This window comes from Cyprinodon tularosa, unplaced genomic scaffold (assembly GCF_016077235.1).
Source record: "Cyprinodon tularosa strain WSP-4 unplaced genomic scaffold, ASM1607723v1 ctg373, whole genome shotgun sequence".
NCBI classification, from domain to species: domain Eukaryota; kingdom Metazoa; phylum Chordata; class Actinopteri; order Cyprinodontiformes; family Cyprinodontidae; genus Cyprinodon; species Cyprinodon tularosa.
This window is the reverse complement of record NW_024039089.1, coordinates 616,370-643,022: the sequence shown is the minus strand read 5'-3', so window position 1 is coordinate 643,022 and position 26,653 is coordinate 616,370. Positions and strand designations below refer to the sequence as shown.

General features: G+C 38.2%; 1 protein-coding gene and 1 long non-coding RNA gene across 2 annotated transcripts in view; one reads left to right on the top strand and one right to left on the bottom strand.

The window, feature by feature from the left end:
* LOC119790886 (dedicator of cytokinesis protein 5-like) overlaps nt 1-26,653 on the bottom strand; it is a 106,208-nt gene that overhangs the window by 14,943 nt on the left and 64,612 nt on the right. The window contains exons 12-26 of the mRNA XM_038296627.1: nt 23,238-23,380; nt 22,928-23,053; nt 22,666-22,790; nt 18,244-18,342; nt 12,493-12,565; nt 12,305-12,408; nt 11,918-12,098; nt 7,436-7,533; nt 7,267-7,356; nt 4,312-4,412; nt 4,056-4,190; nt 3,847-3,958; nt 3,563-3,633; nt 3,234-3,340; nt 2,964-3,100 (exon numbers count right to left, since the gene is read on the bottom strand). Coding sequence (XP_038152555.1) covers nt 2,964-3,100; nt 3,234-3,340; nt 3,563-3,633; nt 3,847-3,958; nt 4,056-4,190; nt 4,312-4,412; nt 7,267-7,356; nt 7,436-7,533; nt 11,918-12,098; nt 12,305-12,408; nt 12,493-12,565; nt 18,244-18,342; nt 22,666-22,790; nt 22,928-23,053; nt 23,238-23,380 — 1,702 coding nt within the window. The remainder of the gene's footprint in view (nt 1-2,963; nt 3,101-3,233; nt 3,341-3,562; nt 3,634-3,846; nt 3,959-4,055; nt 4,191-4,311; nt 4,413-7,266; nt 7,357-7,435; nt 7,534-11,917; nt 12,099-12,304; nt 12,409-12,492; nt 12,566-18,243; nt 18,343-22,665; nt 22,791-22,927; nt 23,054-23,237; nt 23,381-26,653) is intronic.
* LOC119790887 lies at nt 19,587-19,924 on the top strand. Its single transcript, XR_005281780.1, has 2 exons — nt 19,587-19,755; nt 19,826-19,924. It is a non-coding gene; the product is annotated as an uncharacterized LOC119790887 (long non-coding RNA).

The window sequence follows — 26,653 nt, the reverse complement described above, 5'->3', positions numbered from 1 at the left end:
GGATGAAGCAACCAAGTTTCTTCAGCCATGGCTTGAAAACTGTGGAAAACCTCCAATATCAGATGGTTCTTTTATTCTTTTCTAAAAATACGTCAGTTTTCCTGGTCATTCGACTCAGCGAGAGCCTATTTGATCTTGGGGTTACCGCAACATTAAATATGTTTCAAAAAGAACTGATCTCTTTAAAAAAAAAAGCATCTGCTCAGCTGTAAATCTAAAACCTCCTTAACCCAGATGCTTCACAACATTTCAAAGTCTATATTTTGTCTTCTTTAACAGATATTAGCGTATTTTCTCCTTTTATGCTGATGTCCTGCTGGGTGAAGTGCTGCAGTGAACCAAATCATAAAAGCAGCTTCTGATCCTCATTATTTTTAGATGTCAGTTGGACATAAAACTGGCTCATTTTTTTGTATTGTTTAAATTTAAAATAAATAAAACCATTTACTGGGTCGTGTTTTCATAAAAAAGGGTTTCCTGCTGTGATTGAAAACCAATTGTTCAAAGCGTTAGCTTTTCCCTTCATGGGCGTTAGCTTTATCTGATGCTTTACAACGAAGATGAGCATCAAACAACGTTCCTTAGAGAACAGGAGAGCCTGAGAAAGATCTGATACTTCAGGTTCACATTTAACTCTGCAGCAACAATTACTATTCAGCTGCAACTCCAGATTCCTGCCGGCCAACTGGGATGTGTAATCCCTTCCAGCATGCTCTGGGTTTGCCTACAGGCCTCCTTCCCACTGGAACCCTTTCCTGGATAACCTCTGAGAGAAGATGAATCCCCTCAAACAGGATCCACAGATGAATAGATTCACTCTGGGAGGTCCCTGTGGACGTCTGAGTGCCTGGGCTCGGCTCACACAGAGAGCACCGTCATGACGAGGAATAAACCTTCAGTGGTCACTAACACCAATATAAAACGCTGTGCGACTCGAATATGTCTGTATCCAGATGTTTAGGGAATCCTTGTAATAAATCCAACTTCTACTGAGAAGCAAAATCTCATATTAAATAAACCTCTAAAAATATACATATAAAATAATATAATTCATGTTTAAAAAGGAAAAAAAAACATCTCCATGCTCTTATTTAATCTTATTTCAAGGGAAAAATCAGTTTTCCATTAGAAGGTCATCCTGTTTATCTGCTCAAATGAGTCTTGGATCAGGTTTTATGGTGTACCTCCAAGCTGCTGCAGGACGTCCTGCTCGCTTTGCTCGGTCACAAGATAAATACAGTCAGTAGTGTCCAGAAAATGAACTCGTGTGTAAAAGTAATGGCCCCTGTCTCATCCCAGACCCCAGAGGAAAAGTCCACAATTAATAACAAGCAGTTCCTAAAACAAATTGGATTTAAAGTACCTTATAAATCTGAAAAGTGCTTCAGTTATTTATTTTGAATAAACAGCTACACTGCAAAACTGAAACGTCAGCAAGTTATTTTGTTCTTAAAATAAGTATATTTAACCTTGATCTGAGCGGGTATGCGAGACAATTTGCCATTGGAATAAGATGATTCATGTTTAAAATAGTGGGCTGCTCTGCCCCGGGTCTTAATGCATTGAGTTTGCTGGTTCTCCCTGAGCATGCATGGGTTCTCTCCGGGTACTCCAGCTTCCTCCCATAGTCCAAAAACATGACCGTTAGGTTTATTGGCTTCTTCAAATTCTCCTTAGATGTGAGCGTGTGTGAATGGTTGTTTGTCCAGGATGGACCCCGCCTCTCGCCTATAGAAAGCTGGAGATGGGCACCAGCATCCCTCGTGACCCCAGCAGGAATAAGCATGATGGAAAATGGCTGGATGGATGTTTAAAATAGGATTAAAAAAAACAACCATTACCCCATTTCAGGCAGTGATTGTCAAATTATCCTATTTGAATGAGAAAAATACCCTCTCCATTGGCAGATCATCATATTCAAGTGTTAGAAATTGAGGATGAATACACTAATTTTTGATGATTGCTCATCCTAAGACCAGTTGTTGCAAAGTAGAGCTGCTGAGTCAACTCCTTACCCAGGGTTACTACAGTATAAGGCAAAATTCAAGACTTTTTAAGACTTTTTAATGCCACTTGAAATAAAAATTTAAGACCAAATTCACAAGAAACACAAGAAAAACCCACTTGCGACAACTTAACCCAAAGGTTTATTTTAACATAAACCACTGCACTAATGTTTCACATTTTGAAAAGCTTCTCATACAGGAAGAAAGCTAAAAACACACAAATGACAGATATATTTTTATAATTATTTACACTATACACTGAATTCACAAACTTTGTTTTAGCAGGGAACAAAACAAATCAGTTTTAAAGCCACAACATAACCAGCGCTAAGTCTTTTTTGCAGCTATTTTTCTTTGTATGGTTTTCTTAGTATGTTTGATTTGGTGATAAGTGGAGGCGTTGCAGAGACAAGGGTGGAACTAAACTGAGAAATACCGGCTGTTTCTCTGTAACTCCATTTTGACGCTTTGTGTTTCGTGCTTCGCATGTGCGACTCCACTGCCTTAATTCCCATCGTTCCGAGCTTGAATCGCTTCTTGCAAAAAATCCACTGAGCCTCATTTATGTTCCCTGGTTTTAGCCATGGAGGAAACTCTTGGCTGGAGACAATTTTGGTTACATTTACACTTGCTCATATTTTCCAGACAAAAAGTAAATGGCGCATCTCCCAAATGTCCCGGCCGCAACAACGCTTTTATTGGTTCCGCTATCGGGACGGAACCAGTAATGGCGAGCTGTTATTATTTTTAAATAAAAAAAAAAAGGTCAAATTAAATGTTTTATTTAGATTACACAAATAAATCATAATAAAAATAAACCTATTTATGATGTTTTAAAATTTAAGACCTACAAAAGACTGATTTAAGACATTTTAATACCAATTAAGGCCTTCATTTTATTTTGAAGACTTCAATGCCTTTTAAGACTTTTTAAGGACCCTCGGGAACCCTGCTTACCACATCTTTGCGGTCCAGGGTGTCCAACACGGTGCTGAGCAGTTGGACACAGGCCTCATAGTCTGGCTTACTGGAATAGTCATCCAGCTGCCCGCTTAACTGGTCAGTGACGAGCGGCAGGAGCACATCTCGACAGTCTGCAGCCGACAGAGGGTGTTTTTTCAGCTTAACCAATCAGCTTAAATGCAAGTTATTTCAGAAGTCATAAAATTCTCTTCTATTCTATCTAAAAAGTCGACATGTAATCTCAGACTCCTATAGGATCCATACCTGGTTGTGTGAAAAGGTCACTCTCAATGATTTTACACAAGCAACCCAGCTTCTGACGCACGAACTGTGAGTCAGGGATGCTCTCAATGAACTTCGCCAGGAGGACGCTGCAAAGAAAACGTGAGAAATAAAACTGCTGTAACAGCCGTAATGCAAGTTCATTTCCCAGCTTGTGATTATAGTCACTGAGAGCTAATGAGCAGCAACGCAGAAGAGGCTGTACAGCGCCCAGAATTGGAATAACACCTTTACTCTGAAGTATGTGTAATTATTTGCAGTGAGACAGGCAATTACCATTTTCCTGTCGTGAAAACCCACGGGAGAGTTACCTGAGCTCCACGGGATCAAACACAGTCTGGATGTCATTAATGATGCTGGGGAGGTATTTCAATATTGCCCCCTGAAAGAAAAAAAAAAAGGAACAACAGGCTGGAGCTTGGGGAGGTTTTATTTTTTATATCTAGTAAAACAAAAATAAAACGCTTTCCATCCATTTAGTCAAACTGCCTATAGGGAGCCCTCTTTATTTTGATGCTAACTGCATAGCCTTTCAATAAAAATGACAAAAAATGTTAAATTGTTTTGAGCTATATTACTGAATTTAATATTTCACCTTTATCTTCACCCCCTCATCCAGGGGTCGGTCCATAAGCGTGTTGAAAGACAGAAAAAGCATACGTATGGAGTTGAAGAAAGCATCCGGATCTTCGCTGTTCTCTGGAAATCTGGGGGAAAAAAAACATTAAAAAAAAGCCGACTTTATTCCAGAAACTCCTCCTTAATGAAAAGTTTCAGTGCTGAGGGGAATCATGCTCCACAGACCTGAAGGAGAGGACGCGGGACTGAACAATGAACCTGAACAGGTACTTTAGAGCTTTGAGGGCTGTGTAGAGTCGCTCCGTCAGGGTGGGCTCCTCAGGATGACCCACGTAGTAGTTTAGCACTTTGGTCAGCTTCCTGAGAAAGGAATGAGTCTGCTGTTAGGGGGCTTCTGGTAATTTGAGGGTGACATGAGGAGGAGAGCTTAGAAACAAAAGCTCTTTGCAGAAACTGGAGGAGATCCAGAGAGATAACTCACGTGTAAGCCAGAGTGGCGCTGAAGTGTTTGCTGATGTACGTTTCCAGGACAGGATTAAAATGCTGGAATTTGATGTCGCCAATAAGGGCGATTATGAATACCTGTTAGAAATGAGACAAATCAGAGTATTTTATATAACTGTAACCAGCTTTTATTTCTATTTTGCAATAATTACACAAAAGGTTTTATATTTTTTACTTATGTTCCTCTACCTGACTCAACATTTCAAACAATGGTTATACGTGTGAAAGACTTTGAACTCTTTATTTCTACTTCTGAGGTATTGTTTTGTTTAATTGTTTTTGCCCTTTAGACTAATCTCTATTATATCATCTCGCAGAAAGGTAATAATAATAATAATAATATAATAATAATACATTTAATTTATACTACACTTTCCATCAAAACATCTCTTAGTTTGTTAATTCTATTTTGTTTTCATCATGTTAATTTAAAAATCCATCCCATAATCTAAAATTTTTAAGCAGGAATTTACTTATTTATTGCTATATACTTATGTTTGTGTGACTTTGAGTGAGCAGCCCAAAACGTTTGTAGTTCTCATCAGAATAAATTTAAATGATCAATTGTTTTTCAAGTCTAATTCCTCATTACTAATCAGCACAATGTAGAACGGACCCGGTTACATATGTTTTTGACCACACTAGGTAAAACGGTCAAAAGAGTCTTAAATTCAGGGAATCTTTTATTGCTTTAGCCTATGTTTACAATTAAAATATGCTGCAGTTCTTTAACAGAGTTAGACAAACCCCCAAATTAAATAAAAACAACAAAAAATCCAAATGAAAGACTTTCAGATTTCTGTCGATGTTCTAAAGGTAATTTAAACCACCAGCAACAATAATAATGTTTACCTTTGTGTTGGTAGGACATAGAAGGCTTTTTTTGTAATGCTTTTCCATGCAAATAACCCGTTAGAGACACGGCGACCCTGAGGAGGTTGCTATATTCTGCAGAAGTTTGTTTCTAAGATTTTTTTTAGTCATGTTTGTCATTGGTCCATTATATTTTCAGTTAGTTTGTAATTTTTAAGTAGATAAAATTAACATATTGATTTATTAGTAGTGATTCCCTGGTTTATGATGTTTAACACAATTATATTTCATCTTTTAAATATTGGCTAATAAAATAGGTTTCTATGTCACATCATTATGTCCAGGTTAACAAGAAATCATAGTTTAAGAAAAAAAAGGACTTTTTAATTCTATAATTGGTTCTCAAAAGATATTTAAAATGTTAAAAATTGTATACAGCGTGTTCTTGTACAGAGCTTCATCAAATCCAGGGATTCTGCAGCTTGACATTAAATTTAGCTTTTCTGCCACACACTGATGCACTGCAGCCACAGCTGCCCTGGGGCACGCTGACTGAAACTGACTGACGCTAACTGAAGCGAGGCAGCCATAGTATTGGCGTCACCAACAGGTTACAGAACCAACCTCTACCTCCTGAGCCACTGTCACAACAATGTTTGGTTTATCATATATCATTAAAACAATAACACTAATGTATAAAACCTAATAGTTATTCTATTCTATGGATAAACTCCAATGAAAAAAGTTCACAAACCCTGATTAGAATTTTTGTACCAATATAACAACCAACTGTTAATTAATTTTGACCAAATCAATAACTTTCCAAAATGTGCCAAGTTGTTCGAGCCAATAGAAGAACATTCTGTCAATAAATGTATTGGAAATAAGGCGCTCACCCTATAGGATATCCATCTGGACTTTCTACAATTAATAATTGTTAAACTTGATCTTAACTTGTAAAAAGAGCCTCCTGCTCAGTACTTATACTTAAATCAATAAATAAAGAACTATACCATCACCTAGGTCTATTTCAGTGATCAAAATGAACAAAAACAACTATTTAAAGAAAACATTATTACATTAATAGCTGTAGTTAATGTTGCTTTTTTTTTTACAGTATCTGTATGATGATGTACAAACAGATTACCTACAGATGGAAAAATTCTATTGAAACCTTTCCATCTGGTAATTAAGAAAAGACGCAGGTTTTATGTTGATTTGTTGATTAAACAGTGCTGAGTAATGAGGTCTGGCCAGACTAACTCAAAGCATGACAAAAAAACACACTGTTTGCATGTCAACAGTATGAGAAAAACAAATGATGTGTGATCATTAGCAGCTAATGGTTAGCTGCTAATGATGCTAAAGTTAGCTTGGTTTTTTCCTCTGAGGTTCCCAACATTTAAATGTCACACAATTCATTCCTCATAGTAGACGAATTGCATTTGATCATCAGCAAGGATCTAAAATATCTACGCTAATCAAACAAACTGGATAATTCCAGAATGGTGAACGTTTCTTTAAAGGACAGGCGGCACCGCTGATTTAGCTAAAACCAATTATTTTAAGTATTTTTCTTTTCTTTTTTTTTTTTGGGTCGCTGAATAAAAGTTTTCAGTTTAAAGGGTAGATATGTTTAACTTTTCTCAGTGTGATGTTAAGGTTCAAAAAATAAAAGAAAACATTTATTTTAAGGCTTTTCTTTCATGTTAATTAATGAGATGCAGAGTTCTACTACTACTACTAGGTTATATTAGAGGAACAGCGCTAATAGAAACAGGGTATTGGTGCCGTTTGACATTAAGGTTAGAGTTTTGCAAGAGGAGTGTCAGTTAATTTGATGAAGCAAACAGATTCTGATTTACTTAGAATTGCTAAATTTGCAGTGGCAGCCAAAAGGCAGCATTAAAAGTGATGGGGGAGGGGCAAGGTATCATTTCAATATGAGGCTGACTTCCATTTCTTTGCATTTTCCTTTTTCTTGGAAGGCATTCAGCTGTTTAAAAAAAAAAAAAAAACAAAAAAAAAAAACAGAAAACTTGCAAAGAAAGATTTAGATTAAAAAAGTATAGTTAGATCTGATTGCTAGAAATTCCCTGCATCTGCAATGATGACTAACCAGGGCGTCGAACACCAGGGTGTCATACGTGTCCTTTTCCGAAGTCTCCATCATGATGTTAAACAGAGCATCGAGAGTATCCTGGAGAAACTGCGGATGCAACATCAGCAGGTCACACAAATGTCATCATCAAATAACCATTTTTATACAAGTTCAAGTGAGAAATTACTTTGACAATCTCTCCTCCTTCTACTTCCATGAGCCTTTGCAAAGTTTGGTCCAGGTCTTCGTGTTTGGACCTCCAGTTCAACAGACCCAGCAGATCCACTGGGGGGGAAAAAAATAGAAAGAAAAAACACTTGGTATCATTTAGCATTTATTTTAGACCAAATATTCATCTAACAATGATAGAAGAATCTGTAAAATTGACATATTTAACCGTTTAAAATGATCACCAAGTAGTTAGGAGCATAGTTCATTCTGCATGGACTACAGCAATAATTGTTCCCCATTTAAATTTTTTTTTTCCTTCCACTCAACTTTTCATTCATATCCTTAGAGGCTCTTTAAAATTCCGTTCAGTGGCTCAAGCCTGGCTTATGCTTAATGCGTCCAAGTGGCCAAATGACATCATTTATAACTACGCAAACAGCTCAATGTGGTCAAACATGGAGGACAAGCGACAGCTCCTTCCGGTGAGGGTTAGCATATAAAACACTTAGCAGGGTTCCTAAAGCATAAGGCAAGCTAAATTCAAGACTTTTTAATGCCACTTGAAATAAAAATTTAAGACCAAATTCACAAGAAACACAAGAAAAACCCGCTTGCGACAACTTAACCCAAAGGTTTATTTTAACATAAACCACTGCACTAATGTTTCACATTTTGAAAAGCTTCTCATACAGGAAGAAAGCTAAAAACACACAAATGACAGATATATTTGAAAAATTATTTAACTGAATTCAAACTTTGTTTTAGCAGGGAACAAAACAAATCAGTTTTAAAGCCACAACATAACCAGCGCTAAGTCTTTTTTGCAGCTATTTTTCTTTGTGTCGTTTTCTTAGTATGTTTGATTTGGTGATAAGTGGAGGCGTTGCAGAGACAAGGGTGGAACTAAACCGAGAAATACCGGCTGTTTCTCTGTAACTCCATTTTGACGCTTTGTGTTTCGTGTTTCGCATGTGCGACTCCACTGCCTTAATTCCCATCGTTCCGAGCCTAAATGACTTCTTGCACAAAATCCACTGAGCCTCATGTATGTTCCCTGGTTTTAGCCATGGAGAAAACTCTTGGCTGGAGACAATTTTCGTTACATTTACACTTGCTCATATTTTCCAGACAAAAAGTAAATGGTACATCTCCAAAATGTCCCGGCCGCAACAACGCTTTTATTGGTTCCGCTATCGGGACGGAACTAATAATGGCGAGCCGTAATTTTATTTTTTTTTTTAAATAAAAAATTGTAAATTTTAACGTTTTATTTAGATTACAAAAATAAATGGTAATAAAAATAATCCTATTTATGATGTTTTAAAAATTAAGACCTAAAAAAGACTGATTTAAGACATTTTAATACCAATTAAGGCCTTCATTTTATTTTGAAGACTTCAATGCCTTTTAAGACTTTTTAAGGACCCGCGGGAACCCTGACTTAGAGACATCTTACGTATCAGCCCATAAATAAACAACAGACTGCGAAAAACTGTTTATAATCTTTGATGACATAAAGAGGCTTTAAAAATGTTACTTTGTTTTTCACATCCAAAATATTAGGTACAGGGGGACAACCAGCACAGAGGTAAAACGCCGGATGTCAATATTAAGCATATCTGAGCCTTCAATGTTCTTCAAATGTCAGTGGATGAGTGTTGAGACTGCATTCCCAAACATTTCAGCCTGTGACCCCAAAAATAACTGATACAGAATGGTGGCCCTTATAAATACAGTTATTTACCTCCACAATCATTCAGGAATATAAAGCCAATTAGATTAATAAAAAAAAATAAAATGAATGGGATTTCATGATCTAAATGTAATTTTGATTATTTAAAGGGTCATTTACTTAGTAAATTCGATAATTGAATTGAACATTTAATATTTGAATCATAAATTGGATAAAACAAATGCTGCGTCGACATATTTTATAGTATATTTTTTTATTCCATAATGTATTCAACCCCTCCATATACCTCAGGGATCAAATCATCATGATTGTGAAAACCATTTTGCGATTCCACACTTGGTGTCTCACGGCCCCCTGATGGGTCCCAACCCCCACTTTGGGAACCCCCACATAATCTCTCTAATAATAAAACTATTTATATTCCAATTCTCTAAGAGACGAGGGTTTTTTTTTTATTAGCTGTAAGACAACATGCAGTTATTCTAATTAACAGAGACGTGCCTTCCTGTTCGGTGTCTTACTAACCTAATTACCTCCTGTTTTACATAAATGACCTGAAATTAGTTAAACTGCATCTTTCAACCTTTTTCTTCTTAATTTAATAAATTAATTGAATTTTAATGCGTGTCCATCAGATTAATAATGTTTTTAAACAGTTTTTCTAAATTTTTATCTGTTAACAAATAAGGCTCTTAATACATTTAATAACTTATAATTGCCATTCTATTGGTTAAAGATCAGCTGTTACACCTACTGTAGCTCAAAATAAGCACTAATATGCAGTAGCTTTTATAAACCACCATTAAAGTCATCAAAACCATTTTAGTAAGGAATTGTTCTTTGTGATCACTGAAGTAGGATTTTGGTTGGGTTTCATATTCTATAATTCATTCATTAATTATTTTATTCCCTTATCTGCTTATTCAGCCTCTAAAGTTATGAATTATTCAGGCATAAAGTATCTGATCAACTGAGCACTTTTCTAAGGTCCTGAGGGTTCTGTTTTGCCCATATTTGTATTTGTTTAGATTTATTACTTCCTCTTCTCCTGTACTCATTTTAAAGCACATATTTTACAATATGCTGCTGATAATCAAAGATACAGGAATCAGACAAATATAAGTGAGAAAAACACCAGATTCCAAAAGAGAAAAATTTGCAAGATTTTCACTCTGAACTGCATGAAATGATTATTAGAACACAAGTATCATTTATTGTTCTAATGAGGGAAATATAGAAACCAGCTGGAAATTATAACGTAAAAAACGTGGATAAGAGGAGCTGGAGAAGAATCCCTTCAACCTGAAGCTGTGGAGGAAGCAGCTCAGCTCTGCTTGTTGCAGCAACAGGAGGAAACTTTCTTTCCTCTTCATGGCTTACTCACATTTTTACTCACGCTTCTCTAGAAAACCGTCCAATATCTCTGACGCATCTTTATAAAGGAATCAAGTAATGACAAAGCTTCATACGCAGAGATAAAAAAATCCCCTCCAGTTCCAGGAGAAATTTATTATTATTATCATCTTTTAACTGATCCAATGCTTCTAACAGCATTTCAGGTCTGATCGAACTTTTTAGATTTGAATGGATTTAATTATGCTTTTATCATAAGTTATATTTGATGATCTGAAATGTCTAAGGGGACGAATGCTGTTTCATAGCACTTAATATTAGAAAAGTCTCTTTATTAGAAAACACTAAAGCTTCAGCTATGAAGACTCATTTCCAACAGCTGCTACCTGAAATAAAACCTGCCCAACAGAGGGTTATGTGACAGTCGTTCTGTTAAAAATCTGAAATAAAATCTAATTTGAAGGTCGGCTTAGTATCACACTTTGTTTTATTAACAGCATTTTGAATGGATCTGTATGGCGGTCATCCTGGGATACGGTTCCTATGGTTTAAAGAGCTTTAAGTAAGCGCAGAGATCCTGCAGGGCAGCATGTTGCTGCACACTGCTGGTCAGCTGGCTTGTGTGCAGCAATGGACTGAAGTTGGAGGGCATGAGTTATGTGCAGTTCTTAAAATCCAAGCATTAATATCTATTCTCAGAAAGGTTCTTAGGTATATACCGCTTTCTCTGGGTGAGACAGATCGAACCAATAGATTATTTTAATATTAATCTAATTTAGTAATTACATAATGGTGAACCAGAGTAATTAGTCTGTTAAATATCGTATTTGTTGGGGCAAAACAGACACCTGGAGGGGGAATTAAGGCAAAACTTTACAGAAATTAATGTAAAAATGATGTATTAAAAACTATTAAAGATGCATTCCTAAGCATCAAACTGTGTCAAAATTGTTTTTACATTTTTAATGAACAATAAATTTAATTTCTCTCTTTAGATTAATCCATTAGCACCATACCCAATGGTTACAGCCCTGCTGTTTACATGACGACGGAGCTGAACGTAAACAACTTAAGAACATTTTTACTCTATTTCTTAAGGAAACTATTAAATTTCCAGCTGCATCAATGTCAGCCTTTGAACTCCTTCCCTCAGGGATGTTTACTATCTAACATCTTCAATCGCTTTCTTTGTTGAAGTATCATTGAGCCTGAATTCCTCAGCCGGCTCGACGGCACATTAAACCAATAAATGAAGTATTTCTCAAACATAAAAAAAAAAAAAAATCATTGTTAAATGAATGTAGATGATTAAATCTTCCCTTGTGGGGAAAATCTTTCATCATTTTAGACATTTAAGGCCTGCAGAAACCCCTTCCTCACCATCTCAGCACAGAAGGCCAATGGTTACGTCTAACGGAAGGTGTTTTAATGATCCCTGAGCTTCTGTAATACCGTTCTGAGTGAGTTTAGTTGAGCAGGTGAGCGTCGCCAGCTGGAAACTGTCCTTAGTCACTGGAATAGCCCCTGAATGGTGGAACTGCTTCCCCGTTTGCTTCTCAATTTCCTCCACTTCAGCCCAGGTTGCCGGCAGCGTCAGATAAAGCTTTGCATCTTCTGCCTTTTTCACGTCAACCTTAAAAAATTCATAACACAGAGCAAGATTAATGAGCTGCACTGATCGACAGGAGATGCAATCTCATATTTATTGGTTTAAAGAGAGGCTCGTGCATAATCCACCTGCCAACAGTCAGCTTCTCATGACACCTCTTTGCATAATTAGGATAATCACACTTTTTTCTACACAATTTATGATCCGAATGCACTGGAGTTATCCACCACCTTGTAGACGATGAGCTCATGCCGGCCATCTTTCAGCGTGGTCCCATCGCCTCTCATTAGCTTGACGAACGCCATGCCGAAGGGCTTCTCGGATTTATCCCTGGCTGAAGGAAACACGGGAACGTAAGACAGGCAGGGAGCAGGTCCACCTGCAGCGACAGCGGACATAAAAATGAGAGCCAACTCACAGTCCTGGGAGGATCTGTGTCGGAACATCACCCTCAGGTGGCAGCGGCACACGTCTTCGATGGGAATTGTCACCTAGAAGCAACGTGAGGAAAAACGGGGGAAGATAGCAGGAAAAAAAGGTGTCATATTAGTACATTAAACACATGTTTTCTCTCAAGGATTCTTTCTGCAAAAACAAAAAAATTTAAATATAATAAAAAGGATTAGGGGAAGATGAAGCCCGTTACCATCCATGTCCTTTGGCTTCTAAAATAACATCAATTCATTGCAGAAGCTTATTTTCTAAAAACTTTTTTATTTGAGGCAGAGCACTGTATAAAACTGACCCTTTTCTGTCATTTCCTTCATGTCTAAACAACAAAAACGGATGAAAAAAAAGAAAAGGCAGATTAAAATAAAGCTAGAAAGGACTTGGCTCTGTGGTTTCACTGCACTGGAAAAAAACAAAATCGAGATAGGTCGTTTATTATTAAAATAAGTGCTTTTGCTTTTAAATCGAGGAGGTAAAGAGAGACATTTTGCCAGTGGAACAACACAATTTACATTTAAAATAAGAAAACACAACTGCATTATCTTATTTCAAGTACGTGTTATCGAATTATCTTATTTTAAGAGTAAAAATACTCATTCCATTGGCAAACTATCTCATTTATCTACTCAAGGGTAAATACTAGTGTTGCGCCGATGCCATTTTTTGTCCCCAATATCGATACCAGATACCTGGCTGTGCAGTATCGGCCGATACCGATACCATCTGTTTGAAATTGATGTGTGTTAATATATGAAGAACTGCAAACTACTTGGATGTAAAATAATTGCCATCATGGCTTTGTCAAGCTGCTGCCTACCTTTGTAAAGCAGGAAAAAAGACTAAAACAAAGAGAATCCAGTAGAACTTTTTATTGCCTACCTGGAATGGGTGACAATAGTTGAATAAACTTTTGGCTCTCAAAATGGTATCGGTGCCCTATTTGTTGGTACTCACTGATGGATAAACCACCATTTTAGTGCTGGATCGGGGCCCCGCCCGATACTGGTATCGGTATTGGTGCAACACTAGTAAATACACTTAATTTAAGCTATTGCTAGATCGTTTTTCCAGTGTGCCAACATAGATCTGAGAATCTAATTTGACATAAACATATATTAGATATAGTATTCAGCAGACTAAATGTTTTTACCAATAGAATAAATTAACGGTTCTGCAATGTACCCTATTATCACAACTATAAGGTGCATATAGACGTCTTTTTTTTCCCTCAAAATGTGCAGTGGCTGAGGGAGGATTATGTAAGGAGACCAGGTGGTTCTTTCCAGGCATCACCATCGCTGTTAATCTGTGACTCCATGCGTGCCCATCTCACAGCCGATGTGAAAAACAAGGTGAATCAAATTAACACAGTGCTCGCCGTTATCCCGGGAGGTCTGACAAAGGAACTTCAACCGCGCGACATCGGTGTGAACCAGCCGTTCAAAGTAAGGCTGCAAGCGGCGTGGGAGCGATGGGTGACCAACGGAGACCACAGTTTCACGAAAAGTGGAAGGCTGCGCCGGGCAAGTTACGCCACAGTTTGCGGATGGATTGTAGATGCTTGGACTAATGTGTCTGCTGGCTCTGTTGTTCAAGCTTTCACAAAAGCCGGCATTATTTCTGAGGAGCCGCGCAGCACGGAAAGTGACTGACAGTGAAGAAGGGGAAATTGGCATGTCTGATTTAGCGCAGCTGTTTAATTCAGAAACAGAGGATGATGACTTTGATGGGTTTGATTAATACTTTGTAATAAATACATGAATAAAGCACAATCATACTCAGTTTTGCTCCCGCTCTATTTTTAAATACGCAGTAGAGGTATTTAAACATAGTAGAGGACATGTACCTGTATATAAAACCTGCGCACTATAGTCTGGTGCGCCTTATGTGTGTGTTAAATACAGAAATGGCACACATGACCGAGACTGCGCCTTTTAGTACGGTGCGCCTTATGGTCGTGAAAATACGGTACCATTTCTAACCTATAAACAGTTTTTTTCCCCCTCGTTTCTCTTTTTCACACAGTAAAAAAAATAAAGCACACAGCCCAATTATTGATGGTTGAACCAAAATACATTTTTGTATACATGCAAACATTAAAGAGACAGGATTATAACCTTATAATAAGTAGAATAAAACAAAACAACCTCAGTGGATGTTAGATCTGCTTCCCTTTTCCTCTTATCATGTCTATGTGTTGCCAATTGGTTTGTGCACATGTTCCACAGACCTTTAAACTTAATGTAGGAATAATTGTGTATAAGATACTTAATGTTTGTTCTTATGTGTGACATATTACTGTTCCAGAGAGGTGTTGCACAAGCAGTATAGGTCAACTCTCAGGAAGTATTGCCCAAGCTAAACGAAACCAGGAGGTTCTCTGACCATTTGACCGCAAGACATTTAAATGCAAATTGACCTGTTCACTGAGGCTGCAAAATGAATTTTATTTCTTGTTTCCTATTCCTTTAGCGCAACCTCAGCTTGTGTAACTAGGGACCACCCCCCTGACTTTAATAAATAGCAAGGAGAACGCTGGGACCGCAGAGCGGATTGGAGATTTGTAAACTCTGCAGTCTATTCCTACTCTCCTCACGAGTAAAACTAAATTAATTGTCTCTGTGCCTTCTTTCTTTCCTTGTATGTATGTATGATGTTTTAGGTGCTTAGACCTGACACTTAACTTGTTCAAGTCTGAGGATCCATTTCACCAATATCTATTACTACTTTGGTTATAATCCGGCTCCTTGACTTTGCTTTCTTTCAGTGTCTGGTCTTCAACACAAATATACAGCAGAACAGCTGAAGGTTGGAGCTAAGACCTTTAATAAATTAAATTAAAATTAAAATAAATAAAATGTGGATATTTTTTATTCATAGATGCTATTATGCCTTAAACGGATAAGAGTTTGAAAAGTCTAATTAGGAATTTAAGTTTCAGAGGTAAAATGAGGGACATTGCTTTAGCTTCTGGCCATTGGCCTGAACCTTGTTCACTTTGCCACCATGGATCATGTTGAGGATAGTAAGAGAAATTAAAAAGAAACTATTATTTATCTTAAAGAGAAAAGAGTGCCATCTTCAACTGAAACCGTGGGATTTGAAAGCCACAATTAGATTTTATAGCAACACTTGGGGTGGGTTTAGTGTGAAACAAAGTACTAGGATGCTGCAGGCTGACTTCTCCCTTCTTCCAGAAGCCCTGGGAGACTCGTTAAGAGTGAAGGCAGCATCAGGAACTCTTTGAAAAACCAGGAAATCAAGCATTACAATCATCTTTACTGCTCAAGTTTGATGCAGAAAGAAGGGATTTGACATCAGTTTCCATATCAGCATAAGTTAAACACGCAAAACGTCAGGGGGAATAAGAAATATACAGTAGCAGTATGCATATGTGTACAGTCCTATTACTTATTTTTATACATGTAAAGAGAAATGCAGGTTACAATAGCGCTGTAGGCTAATTTCTTTCCCAGCAGAGATTTCAACATCATTAGATAACCCAACCAGAAGTGTAAAATTTGTCATCCTTAGGTCAGAAAATAAGGATTCTAAACATATTTCCAAATCAACACTAAAGTGGTTTAGAAGACACAAATTTAACCTTCTCTCAACCTCCTTTTCTTTAAAAATCTGTGGTGTGGTTGTGGCTAACAAGGAAATGAGAGCAGATCCAGCCTGAAGGATTGTTCATGGAGGAAAGGTCACAGAAGGTCTCTCTCTGTATGCTTCTAAAACCTTCTACCAGGAGTTAAAAGGGTCTTTAATATTAAATTTCTTGTGTTTTTCTTCTCATTTTTCCAGGGTTTCCACTATATGTTGTAGATTATGGCGGAAAGCCATAACAAAATAAAATCCTCCACATCATCAGAATGGATTTTAAAAAGTAGGTTGAGAATGTAAAGCATATATCTGCACACCTATATTTAATATCAATCATAATATAAAATGAATTAAAATCTGAATGTGAAAATATGCTTTATTTTGAAAAGCTACACCACCAGCTTATGTCATTAGCACTTGTTTAAACAGATATTCATCCAGGTCAGCGTAAATAATGTAATTACAGGAATTAATTATTTTCGATACTCAAAAAAAACACCACGATATGATTCGATTGGATTCATTGGTTTTTGTTTTTTACCTTACAATCAATGAAAGCTGTAATATCGTTATGCATTTTCTTTGAGAAACAACAGCAAATAACAGAAGTAGAAAAGTTGTCCTCCACCTATTCCTAATAAAACCTCATTCACTGAAAAATAATAATCCCCTGCGTTATAGATTCTGAAAGGCCTTGCATCAAAAAATACTGCAGAAAATCAGTGCAATGAGTGCAATTCAATACCTCGGCTCCAGACGTCCCCGCCCCCTCCACAGACGCTCCGCTGCTCCTCTCCCAAATTGTAGCTGACCGCAAACAGTGCCACAGATAGGAGGCCGGCTTGTTTTGTTTTTATGACCGAAATTGCAGAAAAAAACAACTCGTGAAGTTTGACCCGCTAGAAGAGCGAGGTGAGCGAGAACGCTGGGACCCTTTTTCCACCTGGATCTCCGCTCTTTTTGGCCCTCATGTCCCTCCGTCGTCGGACTAAACTCGCCCCCACTTCCTCACCGCCTCGGCTGTATCTAGACCCACAGCGTGTAGCACAGACCACACTTCAATATTGAGCATAAATCAAAAATGTCTGCGTCAAGCTCACTGCAACACACTGCTGTAAGAGTATAACCAGGAAGCGAGGTAGGAGGGAAAAATTGATTTTGATGAATCGATTCTCTTGCGGACATGTCGATGCATCGGATCGTCGGCTGTTGGGTCGATGCATCGATACAAAACGATTATTATTTACACCGCTATGCACTATATACCTTATAAGTTCAGTGTTTCCCATTAATGCCACAGTCCCAGCATTTAGAATAGAATAATTCATAAATATGTCTTCATTTAAAACTAATACTTTTGTTCTGCACATATATAGATGTTCTTTGGATGTATTATTTGGAAAAATTTATTTTTTAGTTAAAAAAAGTTGTCCTCTATGGGGGCCAGGGGCCCTTTAGATTTGCTACTTATTGGTCCCCAGGATTGATTTCCCTTTTAACCTGTAATTTCACTTTAACAATGGTTTTAAAATTGAACTGATCTAGCTTGATCCATATTAAGATAAGATCAGTTTCCCATATACATTTTTCTTGTAAAATTAAGACTTTATTCTGCATCTCTACAGATGTTATTTGTATGTATTATTCAAAAACATAATTATATTGATTACAAAAAATTTGTGCAAATACAAATTCGTACAGTTCCTAAAATCGGTTGCATTTCAAAAACATTTTAAGGATGGTGATAAAGTAGTAAATTATTATTTGGTTTAAAAATGTGAGCTCCTCTAAGAAAAAAAAAGAAAAAAAAAACGATTTTAGAGGACATCCTGTTTTCTATGTACGATAACTTTTATATTTTTCATTAATAACATTGTTGTCTTCTATGCAAAATAATGACGAAAGAAGCAGAGCGCTGCTTAAAGGCTGTTTTATGATGAATTTACAGCACAGCTCCAACTAACTCTCCCATCTGGGATTTCCAGGTTGGATTGGATTTTTTTTTGCCTCCAAATTTTGAAATGTGGGATTATGCTTTTGCGAGAAAAGGCTCGTTTAATTTAAGGCTTTCTGAATAAATCTGAACAGCAGGTCTGTTTTTAAGAGATGAGCTTACCTTTACTGTTTCATTCCAACAAGGTTGTTTCACCTGATAGTAGATGACAGACTTGTACTCTGTAATGCCATCATAGCCGGCCCCAGGAAATATTGCTTTCTGCAGAAAATTAAAGCATGGAGATGAGTTTACATGACGGGAGCACTATCAGCTTTCTCTGGGCTGTGTTTTATATCTGCTTTGACAAATATATATATATATATATATATATATATATGCTTAAAATATATGCATAGATTGTATATAAAAAAGAAATGTGAATCATAGCCAGGGACATAAACCTGTTGGGGGAAAAATATTAGCACAGAAAAAAGCCATGCCAGCAGTTCATTCAGGCGGTACTGAAACATCAAGTCATTTATTTCTCTTTCCCTCCTTCCTGTGAAACACAAACATACTATTACTTAAGCAAGTGAGGATATCTGAGTCATTAATTTTGTCGCTACGTTGTCATGAAAAGAAAACAAATGAAGCTCCTCACATAATGATGCATTCACAGCAAATATAAACCAGCAGACAGACCAACTGTTAACCATTCATTACACAAACTCATACACTGTCACAGCAACGTGGTACAATTACAATCATTCATTCTGCAATATAAAAAAAAAGAGAGGATGCGGTGACTGGAAAAAATATTCACACCCTTTAAACATTTGGTCATGGTGCACTAATAAACCTCTGCTGTGTGTTTTACTGGGATTGATGCGACAAAGTACTGCCTACCTTTCAAAATGAAAGAAAAAGGAGATATTGGGTCTTTTTTAACTAACAATAATATAAAAAGTGTGGCACTAGGGAGGTTATAACTACGGAAGTGGATTGGGGCCACTGAAAAAATTAAAAAAGTTAACAGATTTTTTTATTTTATCAGTATAAAATTTAGAATTCTGAGAATAAAGTCAGAATTCTGACCTTGAAGGAAGAGATTGTATTACAGAAGAGGAATAGGGCAACAGAGTGTCAGGTTTCTGCCTCTCTCTCCCTTCTCTGCAGGTGGCTGGAGCTGACAGGTGGGCGTGGTACACACCTGTGGCTTGTTCAGCGGCGTGCGGCTCTGCTATTTAAGCAGCACTTTGACAGCTGATGGACGCCAGAGTGTTAACCTTGTTGGTACGCTTAGAGGCCTCTGTCTGTGACAGCTTACCTTTTTCTCAGCGCTAACGCAAGTCTCCTGTGTTTCCCAGGTCTTTTCTCCTTGTGAAAACCGTTCCAGTGTTTCCTCGAGCTCCGACGTCTTCAGTGGAAGTTCTCCGGTTCAGACTGTTCTGGATCTACCTCTGAATAATCCCTCCAGCTCCCTTGGTGGTACCAAGCCGGGCTGGAGAGCCTTTCAATCCTTCTGGTTCCATCAGCTGCCCCCGGATTCCTCCTCGGCCGCTGCTGCTCGGGCCCCTCCTCACAGACTTCAATCACCTGCCCACCTGTCGCTCAGTCACCTGCCAACTTCTCGGGAGGTTCCTCAGTGAGTCCGTCTCTCCACTCCCCCCTGCCCGGTTCCTTCATCCGGCGGTAGGTTTATTTAACGTTTCCCCTATCTCGTTCTCCCTATCTCTTTGTCTAACTTTGGCTCTCACCGCAGATCGATCAGTCCTGCCTGCGCTGATAGTCCACCTGCTCACCGTGCCGCAGCTCCCAGTGTTTGGTTCCCTCGCTGTTTAATTAAACGTCTGAAAATTGCTCTTGCCTTCTGTGTTGGTTCTGCATGTGGGTCAAGCACCTCAAAACCATGACACAGAGTAAAAAAAAAAGTTAAATAATTTTTACATTTTATTTTAGTATAACATAGGGGGAAAAAAATCAGATTTCTGAGAAAAAAGGTCAGAATTCTGAGAATAAAGTCAGAAATCTGACTTTAATCTCAGAATTCTGACCATGAAGGAAGAGATTGTATTACAGAAGAGGAAAAGGGCAACTGGAAAAAAACAAAAAACAAAAGTTAACAGATTTTTACATTTTACTGATTTTTAAATGTTATTTTAGTATAATATGTGTGTGTGTGTGGGGGGGGGGGGGGTCAGATTTCTGAGAAAAAATGTCAGAGTTCTGAGAATAAAGTCAGAATTCTGACTTTTATACTGATAAAATTTAAAGATCAATTAACTTTTTTTATTTTTTTTTTTCTTCTATGGCCCTACTCTTCCGTCTATAACAGAGGCAGGTACAGTAGAAACTGGTTATATTTACTTTGGGAGGAAAAAATGACCCTGTTGTAAAGCATTTTCCCATTTTACTGCCAGTAGAGGAATATCTCTCCTTTCCCTTCATAACATTTTTGGCTTCTCTACCCATTGTGAGAAACTTCACATCAAAAAAGAACAGGCTTGTTTTAAATAAAAATGCACCAGAGAGACACACATCTGCAGTTTAAGTTGGAGAGGGACTTCTCTTTTGTCCTTAAGTCTCTTTGGTGTATTATAATCTTATCGTCTATCGGCTGATCTGCCGTGTCATTTAGAACTCAGGTGGACAAAAAAAAAAAAGTAGAAAGTACACTGTATTATAAAGCAGCTACTGCTCACAATGTACGACTGATCGCAGGGTTCAGTCGTACAGTGTGAGTTCACGGCTCACGATTTATGTTCGGCCCGACGCTCTCATGCGATCTACCTGCTCCCACCGTACGACTAAAAACCATGTCGGACTCAGATGGAGCTGCTCTGATTCGTCTATCCTGAAGCCAAACAAATAGAAGGGGAATATGAAGCTCACTAGAGTGAAAAGCGCTGCCTTGGCAATTTGTTCAAAAAAAGAAAAGGCGACGACGAGTTTGGAAAAAAAGTCATGGCAGAGCAAACGTGGCTACTACAGTCTGTCAATTTTACAGACAGAACTGTACTTTAACTTGGATTCAAAACAGGGACGTCTGACCTTATTGTGCCGAAGCATCCAAGATGAGATGTTTGACACCTTTCTAAATGCATTTGTTGGGAACGCATCATTAAGGGGTTAGACACCACTTAGATTTTGTGACTGGCTAGCTCAAGTGGTAAGTCACCCGTCCTGCAAACAGGAAGCCTGGGTTTGTATCCCAACTGGGGGGAATGAACTGTGGGGCCTTAAGCAAGACCCTTCAGGGTAATGCCTGCTTTGAGGGAGCAGTGGCCTAGTGGTTAAGGTGCTTGGAATGGTTCTGGAAGGTTCTGATCTCCCTGAGCACCACACAATGGCAGCCCACTGCTCCTAGCCTCGTGAGACCATCCTGATCTGGCGAGCTTTCAAGGTTTCACTCGCAGATCAGTCTGGAGACTCTCCGTTAAAGAAAATTTGAGCCGTTCACCAAACGAACGTCCAATCAGCTTTGGCTTTGAGGCGGGTTGAGGTGTGACGCAACGAGAAGCGCGACAGTTCAGTCTAAAGAACATGGCGGCTTCAGCCGATGAAACTAGCGTTAGCGTGGCTATCGAGCAAGTTTTATCGGAATTACAGAGTATTTCTTCACTGAAAGAAGAGCAAAACACTGCTCTGGAGGCTTTTCTCAGAGGAAAAGATGTTTTTGCTCTTCTCCCGACTGGTTTCGGCAAGAGTAGCCTGGCTGTTATTACGTCATATGCTTCGTTGATCTGATTGGTTTATTTGGCCCGTCTATCACCAACATAGGCCAATCAGCTAACCAGTATTTTCGCCCCTTCCTAAATTTACTTCAACGGAAGGTTTCCAGATGGATATGCGGCGCAAATCCAGCAAATCCATCTGGCGGAGTCAGGTTACACTGCTCTCCATCGGGATATATTAAATGCAGAGAGTTAATTAGTTAAAAAACGCTGGAGAATGATGTCAGAGATCTGTGGTGAAACTATTTATAAATAGTAACTACTAATTATTAAAAGACTAGAACTTGCTGGCCAGAAATACTTCATTTTATAGTTTGGTGCTTGCAATTATCTAAAGCAGTTAAGAGCACTTTGTTTTAGTAATTGGTTCTCATTTTGAGAAAAACCTTCTTGGGAGAAACCATTTCCAAAGAGCTCCTGAACTGGAAGAAAAATTCTTCCTGTCATTTCTTTAGTTAAAAAGGTTAAACAGGTCTCTCAATAATGCGAAAAAATAAAAGACATCCTAAAAGTGGTCACAAAAACACAAAAATATTAAAAGATTTTTATAGTAGGTGTATTTTTATGGCTTTTTTAAAAAGAACTTTCCAGTATCTTCAAATAATTTTTCATTCAAAAACTTTAAAGATTTCATGGACTCATGAACCCTGGTCAAAAAAAAATACCAAATGAAATCAGTTTTGATACAAATGCCAAAAAATCATTTGCGAAATTAACAGGAATAATGTTTTTCCAACCAATTATTTGGTGAAATGACACAAACTAATTTAAAGCGATACGTTTCTTCTTACTCTATGCCTCTAGGATCACACTTCCTGTTTACTCAAAAAAGGGCATCATTATAACTGAACACCGAGGCCGTTTTTACCTCCATCGGATTGCCTTCGTCATCATGCACGCTGAGAATAACCTCCACGTTTTTCGGGGTCTTCTTTTTACCGCGGTCAAACTCGCCCTGAAGCAAGGTAACGTAAATATCATTCCTAACGTTTCCTGCAGAAAAAGCACAAGAGATCATTAGGGTGGACGGGCCGAGCGTTCACAACACACCCACAGCCCTGTGGGAAATTCAAATGAACAGGATCAGAGCGAGTGCAGAGCCATGCCCAGCAACAAAGACTTTAATCCACCTGGGAGGATGATTTCTGGGAAGCCCATTTTCCCGACTATCGCCGTGCTGCGGTCTACAAAGTGAGGGAAGTCTTTTCTGACTTGAGGAAGGTCTCCCGGGAGGAGCTTCAGGGTCACAAACAGCCCTAGCAGCAGAGATGTTAGGAAATTCAATGAGGCAGACACTAAAAAGGTACATTTTCCACATCCCCTGACATGCATTTTAACTTTACTCAAAACAAAAGGGTTCATTTAGAGTGACCCTTGAAAAAAAAAAAAAAAAAAAGAAATCACAGGGGAGAGTGCTTGTCTGCGAGCGCGCCGCCTCACCCTGGCCTTTATGGTTGACATCCCGCGTAGCAATGACTTTGTTGAAGACAGCCGTGAGCGGCTCATTCTCTCCTATGACTCGGGAAGGGATGAGCGGAGACATGATGAGCTGCCTCTGGCGGATGTAGGTTTCCATGGCTATCCTGGGGGAGACATTTCAGAATGAGAAAGGAAAAAAAGTGAGCTGCCACCGTCGCCGACAGGTAACAGACGAATGGACGGCAGAGCTGCTCAGACGACCAGAGGCTCAACATTTGGCATTTACCTCCATGAAAACAAGACAGAAATGCTAAACACATCAAACACCAGTAAGCTGTAAAATAAATGATTTAGTTATGAATGCAATGAAAATCTTAATTATTAAAACTGCACAATTCTTTAATCTGTATTAAAACTCATGTAAATGCAATCACCCAACCACAGCAGCAAATCTTTAGGGCTGCAACCAATGATTATTTTGCACATGGATTCATCTGTGGATAATGTTTTTAGATTAATTGGTTATTATTCGGATAGCAAAAGGTTCCTTTAAAGATGATTTTTTTTATGGTAAAAGGTAAATGATGGTGGCAAGCTACATTGTAGCCACAGCTGCCCTGGGGCTCACTGACAGAAGCAGGGCTGCCGTACACTGGCGCCACCGGGCCCTCTGACCACCTAGCCTTGTGAGACCATCCTGATCTCGCGAGCTTTCAAGATTTCACTCGCTAATCAGTCTGGAGACTCTCCGTTGAAGAAAAATTGGAGCCGTTCACCAAACGAACGTCCAATCAGCGTTGGCTTTGAGGCGGGTTGAGGTGTGACGCAACGACAAGCGCGACAGTTCAGTCTAAAGAACATGGCGGCTTCAGCCGATGAAACTAGCGTTAGCGTGGCTATCGAGCAAGTTTTATCGGAATTACAGAGTATTTCTTCACTCAAAGAAGAGCAAAACACTGCTCTGGAGGCTTTTCTCAGAGGAAAAGATGTTTTTGCTCTTCTCCCGACTGGTTTCGGCAAGAGTTTGATCTATCAATTGGCTCCTCTTCCTCGTCGCTCTGTTAGTACGTCATATGCTTCGTTGATCTGATTGGTTTAATTGGCCCGTCTATCACCAACATAGGCCAATCAGCTAACCAGTATTTTTGCCCCTTCCCAAAATTACTTTTACGGAAGGTTTCCAGATGGATATGCAGAGCAAATCCATCTGGCGGAGTCAGGTTACTGACCACCATCAGTAGACATTGCAGGTGAAGTGTCTTGCCCAAGGACACGACGACACTGAAAGTCGGAGTCTGGGCTTGAACTGTTAATCCTTCGATTTCAGGGCAAACTCCTACATCCGACACCACTGTCGCCCTTTTTATGAAATCAAACAAAAAATTTTCACTTGAGGAGTTCTGGATAGAGCAGATTGGCAGACGAAAATATTTTTATTATCTTAAATGCAAAATGTTTATATATCTTTTCACAACTATGGTATAATTACTGCTCTAAGTGGCTGGCTCTGTCAGCCAAAGGCAAGTTTTAGTGTTTCTACACTCCATTTAACGATTAACCAATAAATTAGTTGATGATTTTTTTTCAATAATCGATTAATCCCGATAAATCTAATTCATTGTTTTTAGACCTACTAATCTCTTGCCCATTTAGACTGAACTACAGTACTTGTCTATTAGCCAGACATGTTCACAAGTCATTTTTTGCAAGTCCAAGTCAAGTCTCAAGTCTTGAGAGCTCAAGTCCAAGTCAAGCCTCAAGTCTTGAGAAGGCCTGTCACAATTATCAATTAATCACTCAATTAATTAAAATAAGTGCAATAATTTGCGTGCTTGCTTGTTTCTCCTTGTGTTTTCATCTCCATCACTGAGACGGAAGCAACAATTTTCTTACAGTATTTACCAGACATTTGTGGTTACAACTTTTTCTAGTTTTAGGAGTAAATGTCTACTCTTTTATTTTTAAGCGAAAATGAGGGCTGTGGAAAAAAAACCCAATCACAATCCTGCTTTTTATTAATACATATGAAGTTAGCAACTACAACAGATAAAGAAAAACCCTAAATAAATACCAGGACAATAACAATTCTTTCATAAAAGAAACATTGTGGCAATAACTTTTTGTAACTTAATGCCCTGGAACAGACAGAACCGACTTGGCGGGCAGTATTTTAAATTCAATTCAGTTTATTTATTTAGTGCCAATTCACAACATATTTCTCCTCTACGACGGCCATGAAGTTTTTAAAGCTTGGCTTGTCGATCATGCATGCATGCGCACGGGCGCGCGGGCATATGTCACGTAGCGTTGCGTCAGTGACATCAGTGCTACGTGACAGTTTGACAGCCCCTCTGCCTTTTTTATTTTTTATTTTTTTAACCTCTGCTGTGTGCGGGTAAGGCAAGCGGTGATCAGTCAAGTTAGTCAAACAAAAAACACTTAAAAAATAAGATATTGTTCACAAGTCAGAAATCACGAGTCTCAGTCGAGTCTGAAGTCCTTCAAATGCAAGTCTAAGTCGAGTCTAAAGTCATTAAATATGCGACTTAAGTGCGACTCGAGTACGAGTCACAAACTCGAGTCTCCATCTCTGCTATTAGCTTTGGTATTCAGAGTCACTTTGAGTGAGAAGCTTAGAGGGTTAACTCAGGATTTCTACAGTCAGGTTTGGTTAAAGATTACAAGCAGTTCATATCTTCTTTGTAATAGATAATTTTCTTTCCTAAAGCCAGATAATTCGTGTGGGAAGCTGATGTTGACGGCTAATCCCAGCCGAGCCAAGACCGACCCGCAAGTGTTAAAACAATCAAACAAACATCAAAGTCCTTAAAGATAACTCTATATCTGATCTACAGCGTTTCCAGTCAGAGTAAAGCACAGAAAACCAAGAAAGACTGAATAGGAGGAAAATAATGGGATTTAACTTTTTTTGTGTGTTTTTTTTTTACTAATCTTATTTCTACATTATGCAGATATTGTGATGCAAAATGCTCTTTACTTCATGCATATTTCACACAGGAAGATAATTGGGACAGTACCACCTCCACACTCTGTTAGTAATTCCTAAATAAAGAAATGATGGTTTCTGGAAACACCTGTCTAATTAAAACTTGAGTAAAAGTAAAAGTAAAAAAAAGTAAAAGTAAAAATTTCTTAAATTAAGTATATTTACCCTTAATTTCAGTAGGTAAACAGGACGATCTGCCAATGAAATTAGGATTTTTGTTCTTAAAATAAGATAATTAAATAATATGCACTTGAAATAAGACAATGCAATTGTTTTTTCTTATATTAAATGTAAATTGTCTTGTTCCATTGGCAAAGAGTCTCATTTACTTCCTCAATTCAAGACAAAATGCACTTATTTTAAGAACAAATGACTTATTAAGATTTAAATGTTTTGCAGTGTATACCCTTACCCTAACTATTACCAAAAT